The sequence below is a fragment of the Rhea pennata genome, chromosome 4 (genome assembly GCF_028389875.1).
Source record: "Rhea pennata isolate bPtePen1 chromosome 4, bPtePen1.pri, whole genome shotgun sequence".
Lineage (NCBI taxonomy): Eukaryota > Metazoa > Chordata > Aves > Rheiformes > Rheidae > Rhea > Rhea pennata.
The window spans coordinates 26055911-26064392 of NC_084666.1; the positions used below are offsets into that span (position 1 = coordinate 26055911).

The 8482-nt window shown below is 48.0% G+C and overlaps 1 protein-coding gene across 1 annotated transcript in view; it reads right to left on the bottom strand.

Annotated features, from left to right (window-relative positions):
* The window catches only part of BEND4 (BEN domain containing 4), a 30529-nt gene extending 22827 nt beyond the window's left edge, over nucleotides 1-7702 (bottom strand). The window contains exon 1 of the mRNA XM_062574756.1: nucleotides 7318-7702. Within this exon, the coding sequence (XP_062430740.1) occupies nucleotides 7318-7702 (385 nt within the window). The remainder of the gene's footprint in view (nucleotides 1-7317) is intronic.
* Nucleotides 7703-8482: the final 780 nt, after the last annotated feature.

Genomic DNA, 8482 nt, shown 5'->3' on the forward strand with positions numbered 1-8482 from the left:
ACTTCTCATGGTACTTCCCCATGATTCAGGAGATACGCTGGAAAATCTACATTTTACTGAAGTAAGATGTACAGCTGTCCTGAACAATATTTTAAATAACACTGATTCAATTTTTTACCATCCTCCAGCCATCTACAATGGGAGAAAAGGTTGAAGCAGCATGTAAATACTTAAGTCTTGAACAGAGCTGGAGGAGAATGCCACTGGCACAAAACCTGAGGACCTGTCTGGGGACTCCATCATAAACGCGGGCACAGGAGCTGTGCTGGCAGCAGCAGTGGGGAGAGGCGGAAGGAACAGACCAAGGGCAGTGCAGGATGCCCAGGGATAAGCAGGGAGAGCGCTAAGACCAGCTAAAACAGATTCACTACTAATTCCTCCTGCATCCATGAGTCATATCCCTCACCCTGTCTTTGTACGTGGGTTCAGACTAACCAGGAAAGACTTCTGCAACACATCCTTCTTTGATTAAAAAGGTGAATGACGTACTCCATCCACACCAGAAAATCAAAAGCAGATAAATGCACAGGCGCAGCCGCCTCCAATCTCAAGTGGGTAAAGGCACCCCGCAGCGACTAGCTGGGTTCTGTGGCAGCTCTACGCTTGCTCACGTGCAGGTGTTTGGTGTTGTTACTTCTTCCCTTTTACCATATTAACCTACCGACAGCTGTCCTTAACCCTTAAAATGCAAGTGCAAAATATATAGCACAGTAGAACAGATGTAATGTAAATTAAAAGCATGGAATGCCAGTGATATTGCAGCTTTCTGAATGGGACCTACAGATAAAACAAAATGAAATCAAGAAAATACAGCATCACTAACAACCTCAAGATGCACTTTCTTTGCCTCATTTCTTTACTTCCCACATTTTCCTTTTAAAAAATATGAAAGGATGATATTGATTGGAACTTTGCAATCCTACTACAGAGCAGTTTTTCATTCATTTTAATCCTGTAATCCGATTCTAGACCTGAAGTCATATTTACTGTTTGCATTTTAATCATTACGGTCCCTGTTGACAAAACAGTTACTCACTCTTTGCATATCCTTGTTTCAAGGGGACAAAATATGAATGGAAAAGCTGAAATGGGATTAGATTAGTATAAGAGATATCATACTAATACTATGGTTTCCCCTAAAATATGGCAAAAAGTAACCTGACATTTCAGGCACCAGTTCTGAAGACTATTATAAGACACATTACCATCAGTAACGATAAAATTAATGATTAGTTTTGTTATAAAATTGAATGCACTAGGCACATTCACTGTGATAATGCCTTAAAATATAACCGAAATTTTATACAGAAATGACAGTACTGATTTCATCTTCAGTTCAGTATCAGATCTACTATAAAGATACACTAACAGCAATTACTCATTTTTTTCTTAATTTTAACCAATACTCAAAAATAAATGAAACTAATGACAGAGCAGGATTGCCTTTGAAAAGCTAACATAAAGATTCACAAATGCTTTTTTGTGGGTACCGCTGGGCAGCAACAGTGGGGGATGCTCTCAACACTGGCTCTGGAAACATCTAGCTCTGTGCTGAAGCACGTACTGCTTTGAAGTGACTTGTACACCAGAAGCAGTATACGTACCCACAGTCTGAACTACCCTAAATGAGAATGATAACTGCAGTTATTTCCTGTGATGGAAAAAAAATAAAAACAAATGCTGCCCATTTAGCACATATTGTGGTAATCAGGATTTCAGCTTTTACAGACTGACTGTAATTTGAAAGGCAAGCACTGTGCAATATCTAATCACTAAGAGATGGGGAAAAGTTGTTTTTATGTGAATACTACTGAATAATCACTGATCTATGATTCTTAATTGATTTAATGTAATGTATATATTTTCTAAGAATGGAATATTCTATTAAAATGACTGTGATGGACTAAGTAGTGTAAACAGTTCGTTAAAATCTTTTTGTGATATCCCTTTTCTCTATTATGATGATCGCCAACCATTAATTCTAATGTGGCAGACCTGGCAGTCTTTAGTCTTAAAAAACTTCTATTGACTTTAACTAGACTTTTGCCTGAAGGTGGACTTGTCAGATTAGGCCCATAAAGTGCTAATAGATCATGATTAAATTGCTAAAAGTATGAGTATTCCTAACTAGGTTATTTCTTTCGAGAATGCAAGCAACCAATACAAGACTATGATGTGGCAAATCACATACCAATTGCTGGATGTAGCATTCATCTTTACAACTTTTTCTCATTGATGCTGAACTACATAGCTTCTTAGCTATTCGACCGCCAGACTGAAAACAGGGTTTCAGTAAGAGCAAATGTCTAAAACTCAACCAGACAAGTTATGCTGATGCATCAGAAAAACTGTCTGAAAGGGTTGGTGGGTATTACATTAGCTTTTTCTACATCTGGGATTTCTTTTCAATACCAAGACTAGACAGTTTTATTAATAAAGCACTCTGGTCTCAATGGATCTGGATTCAGGTCTTGGCTTTTCTGTAGTTTCCTTTGTGAACTTGGGCAGACGGTATAAAAAAAAACTTGAAAACTATTGAGAGGGTCTGAATACCACACATTCTCTCCCGAGGGGAATATATTCATTTGTATTTAATTTTCAACAAGAATTGAAGGTCTGGGTTCCCTGGCAATTTCAATAACCTCACTCTTCACATTGCAGTGTTTCAGCCCACTCATAGACAAACCATAAGATGATTTTTATATTTTGATCTGTTGGATTGTTATTATCTTCTTATTAATAACACTACTTTAGATCTGGAGGTAGCTCTATACCTCCCAAATGGCTTTGTCCATGTGTACAAACTTTCAAGACAATGCTGCAACTAATCTACACCTGAATCACAAAATTGAGAACATTTGACACCTCCCACTATGGTTTTAAGGGACATTTTCTTGGGCATTTTGCATGAAGACCAGATACGCCAGCAGATAAAGATTCCAAATGTTTGGCTATTTCAGTACTGGTCTTGTTATCTGCTTCCACACGGGGCCTTCCAGCTTCTTGAGGCCAAAATGATGATACTTCCCTATCTCTGGTTACTTAACAATTGGTTTTTTTTATATAGAACTTGCTTTACTAGTCTTGTTAGACATGCCAGGTTCTTAGCACCACAATAACAACAGTGCAGCCTCCTCTAAGACTGCTCTGCTCTTCTTTTTCTGCTTTCCAAGAAAGCCCTTCTTACATTTCAAAGCACACTGAAAGGTCTACATATTAAATCACACTTGCAAAAAGTGGAAGGAACTCCATCTGTGGACTATGATACCGTTTAATGTACATGCAACCACAGACGAAGATATGCACTGTTTTCCTACCAGGAAAATAATCTCAATAGACTAATAACGGATGAATAACTCTAAATGAGAACACACTTATCTTCTGATTTGGGGCATGTATCCGTTACCCTGCAGTAAGAGTGGGCACGGTAACCCTATCCACTAATGAAGAGGGGCAGGTTGTTTCTAGTGCAGCTCCCCATTTCTAAAACTTCGTAGTGTTGCACGATACCTCCTTGTAGGATGAAGTTTCTCATACCAGACAAAGGCTATATAGGCTTCTTTCACTCTTTCTTCCCTGGTGCAATTAGTAACAACTCCTTTTGAGTGCAGTTGAGGCATATGTAGCAGGAATGCTGAAAGCTGACAGAGGAAGCCTAGTCGAGGAGAAATATCTTAAAGACTTCCAACCACATTGGTCAGAATTGTCCAAATTACGGCTTTGGGGATGGAAACAGGCCAGGAATGAAAAAGGCATGAAGTCAGATGGCAAGCAGGCAATAGAAAGCCTCACTCCACACTCCAACAGTAAGGACAGACTGAGGATGCTGGCTTTTGCTCTCCAGATGGTTTGTGCGTTAAAATGCAGGTAGCCAGAACAGGTAAATAATCCGACCTCCACTATGCTGTTTCCAGGCTTCCTCTTGTTGGTTCTTGTTCTATTATAGCTTCAAAGGTAGGGTGGAGAACACCTGCTTTTCTTCCTTGCCACAGTCCCTCCTCCTGCAATCATCCGGGATTGTGGTGGTCAGGGCATTCTCCTAGAGTGGGACTGAGGAAGAAACCACTTATTCCTGACAAGAGCTCAAATTGTTAGGAAACTGTTCAAAATATGGAAGCATCCTTATTCCTTCCCTAGTGGCTTTTTTAGGTGCTCACTCTCAAAATCAAACTCAGTGCTTTGAATGCCAAGGAGCCAGAAATGCCCCATGTAGCCCTGCTTCAGGAGTCAAACTCTAAATGGACTTAACACCGCCATGCCTAAAGATTAAGGATCAAACCTGCATTAAGCATTTAAGTTACTAATACAGTTAGACGTCCCAGAATGATATTTGCACCAGGCAGCTTGCTAAGCTAATAGTTGCCTACGCAAGCAAAGAGGTATCATCAAAAAGAGGGGAGTCCCTGAAACTGAAACTGTGAAACAGATACCACTATAAAATTGAGACCTACAGCCCTCCGCCCCTTCCCTCATCTACCATCTACCAAGTGCTAGGGCTGAGCAAGGAGGGACCACTGCTTAAGTTATGGATGTTGACCATACCTGCCTTTTGCAAAACAGCTCAGCGGACCTGGTCCTGAATTCCTGACAAGGGAAGGATCCTTCCCTTCCTACAACACCTGCAACTTGAGAGACAATCCTCTGGCAAGGAGGTGCTCTGCCAGAGGCACAACCTATGCCTCTTGCTGGTGTGGGGCCACAACGCAGGAATACAGGAGCCAGTCAGGTAGAGATGCTGCGAGCACGCTGCACTTTACCCAGGGACGGAACATGCACAAATGTTGCTGTTCTCCAGGACAAAACCCCACTTCTGCTCCCCCAGCCTGAGTCGTTAGATCAGGCTCATACATCCTTACGTATGAGTTGGCTCATACATCCCTAATAGGACTTCAGGGCTCTAGATGGCAGTGCTTCACATACAGCCTTGCCTTCTCCACCAGCTAGCCCTAGACAGCTCCCTGCTCCCTGCACACTGGCATTATGGCTCATCCCATGACAACTGTCCCTGAGCAGGAAGGCTAGCTTAGACTACTTTAACTTCCTAGTCAGGTTAAGCAGCTATACTTCAGAGGTTACAGCAAGCATGAAGGTCTAGACCTTGCCTATTGCTTTATCAGGCTCTGCTTATGACTTGAACAAAATTCCACTTTTATGTAAATACACTGTAGCAGATTTTTGGTTTGTTGTCTTCTGTTTTGCTTGTTTTGCTTGGTAGCTAAGCATTAGCTGAGAGAAGGGTATGTTGGAACCCAAAGTAAATGTAAAGTGAAGGATAGTATGGATATGTAGGAGATGGGGCAAAAACTTAACTTGCCTGCTGAGGTGCACAAGTAGTATGTGCACAAGCTCCTTCGTTATCTTTTTTTCTTTTTTTTTTTTTTTTTTAGCAAGCAACTGAAATCAGTGACAAACTTTGAAGCCTTTTCTAGCTACCAGTTATTAGGAGGAAGTCCAAAATTTGCTCATCAAAACACAGAGGGCTTTGCCCTGAACAGGGCCTTGTACCTGTTAGGTCATCTACAGGCAGCTGAATGTCTTCCATGGTGTAATCCACTTCTGTGAAGAAATGTAGGTGTCACATTTATCAGCAGTGTTTTGACTGTGGGCTGCAAAATCCTGAGGTAACACCATTTAGGCATTTAAAACTAGTTCCAAGAAAAAGAAAATATGATCTACTGCCACGGTTATGGAGCTATCTATTAAAGCAGTGAATTTTCAGACTGATCTATTCAAGAATAAAACTTTTTTGGTAAAGTATGTGAATTATTTTTAACAAGATATGATAAATTCATTCAGTATAAGGCTGCCTCTGAGTGAAAACATACATTAAAACATAGCCATACATTCTATTAACTAGCATGTCTCCCTGTTTAGTAAAGAAATGTCATCACATTTGTTACAAAGGCAAACAGCAACATACCAAAACAGGATCCAATTTTTCTAAATAAATAAATCAATGATGTGTCAAAAATTAACAGATGAGTTAATATACCCGATGTTATCAAAACCAGATGGTACTTCATAATATTCATCCTGTTCAGTCAAACACTGAATATATTCTGGACCATCAGTATATAAAATAGGATGCTGCTATTTGTGATGGCAAACAAAAGCAATCATGCCTGCCAAGCACATACTATAACAGGCAGCATTTCAGCTCTGCTAGACAGAAAGTAATTAGAATGCTTTTAATGTCCAAAAGAATGATGCTGATAGGCTGCCACAGATGTGTAGATTTATGAATATTTATATGGTGGTTTATAGCTGACACTTTTATCAGTTGAAGAAGATAAAATATCTGCCTGACTCAAAAGCTTGACAGTCAGGTTAATAAAATCTCATTAAAGAGAATGACCTATGCAATTATATAGGATTTATTGTAATTCATTTTTGATTGTACTCTGCTTAAAGATGCAATTTCCCATTTCCTGATGCCAAATTTAGGATGCATATCAAGATCTACGTGGGTTTTAACTCCAAGCCATCACCAGAAGAAAGATATGTGTTCAGCATCTCGGTATCTTACACCTTTAAAGAAGAAGAAGAAGAAAAGATGTATTTTGATCTCCCATTCCTCACTGCATTTTGTGAAAACAGTGCAAGGAAGCAGACGATTTTTTTTTTTTTTTCTGTTAAAACCACCACCTCTCGAACAGCAGCCTCTCCATTACCAGTAGCTTTCTGCTGCAGCCGGCCCCAGGCGAGCCGCCTTCCCCGGCGGCGCGGCGCGGCTCGCCGCCGCGGCCCCGGGGCTCCCGCCGCTGCCCCGCACGGCGGCGGCGTTTCGGCGGGGGCAAACCCCGGCCGGGCGCCCTCCCCGCCAGCTCGGCGGGCGCTTCCACCGCGGCCGCGACGGGGCGAGGCGGCCGCCAGCTCGGCGGCGGCGCGGGGGCTGCGCGCCCCGCGGGAGCGCCCCGGGGGGGCGGCCCGGCCCGGCCCGGCCCCGCCCTGCCTCCGCGCCGCCCGGCCGCAGCCGCGGCCCCGGCCCCGGCCCGGGCCCCGACGGCGGGGCCGCCCGCCCGCCCGCCCCCGCCGCGCCGCGCCGCGCTCCCCGGGGCGCCCGCGGGAACTTTAGTTATCGCGCCCGAGCCACGCACCGACCGACGGGCGGGCGCCCCGCGCGCCGGGTCCTCCCCACGCGCGACCCCGCGCGCGGCCGTGGCGCGGCGCCCCCGCGGGAGGCCGGGCCGGCCGCCCCTGGCCTCCCCGAGCCGGCGGGGCGGGCGGGGGGCCGCGCAGCCCCCATCCCGCGGCCGCCTCCTGCAAAGTGCCCCGCCAAGTTGCGCGGCGGCGGAGAGGGAGAGGAGTTGCGGGTACCTGCGCTGAGCTCCGCGCCGCTCCCGCTGCTGGTGCCGCCGCCCCCCGCCGCCGGCGGGCAGGGGCCGTAGCGGCCCGCGGAGCTGGGGGCCGGCGGCGGCGGCGGCCGGGGGGGGCCGTGGGCAGCGCCGGGGGCGGCGGCGCGGGCGGCCCCGCCGGGGAAGGGGCCGTGCGGCGCGTAGGGGAGCTGCTCGGCGGCGGCGTGCGCGAAGGGCTGCCCCGCTGCGCGGCCGCGGGGCGCCTCCACCATGGTGGGTCTCTCGTAGCGCTTGGCCAGCGCCGCCCGCTTCCCCGGGAAGGTCTTGAGGACGCTGTAGGGGCTCCGCTGCTTGTAGATTTTGGGGATGCTGGGCCCCTCCTCTGCCGCCTGCATCTCCTCCTCCATCATCATCATCATCATCCCCCGGCCCCGCTCCGGGGCTGCGTCTGCCGCGGCCGCGGCTCGTCTCTGTGGCACGGCGGAGCCCCGGCGCGGCGGGGCGCCGGCCTGATTGACAGGCGGCCGCGCCAATGCCTGGAGGGAGCCGGGCGGCAGCCGGCGAGCCGGGCGGGGGGGGCGAGCTCCGCCGGCGGCGCGGCGCGGGGAGGCGGGTCCCGCCGGGCCCCCCCGCCGCCGGGCAGGTGAGCGCGGGGCGCCCGGACGCCCCCGGCGCGGCGCGGTGCTGCGCGGCGCTGCGCGGCGCTGCGCGGCCGGCGGGAGCTTCCCCCCGCCCTGCCCCCACCGTGGGAACCGCCCTGCGCCCGGCGCGGAGCCGCCGCAAAACTTTGGTGCCCGCCGCCGCCCTCCGCCGGGCGCGGAGCCCCCGCGGTGGGCGCCCCCCAACCCCGCCGCCGCCGCCGCACGGAGAGCTCCCCCCCACACACACCCCCACCGCTCTGCCCCGTTTATTAGAGATGCAATAAATAATGCCATAAATAAAAGTATTGGGGAGTCCGGGACCTGTCAGAGTTGATTAGGGCACAGAGGACATTTTCTTTCTCATTATGCAAAATCATTTCATGGCGAAATAAAAGAGGTTTCGCTGTAACTCATGCATGTCAGATTTCCAGGAATCCGGGAGATTAATCACATTTAACATTATTTGCAATGTCCCCCCCCCGCTCCCTTCCCCTCCCCTCCCCCGGCTGCTTTTTGCAAACTGCTTAAATGAGCCGGACACGTGGG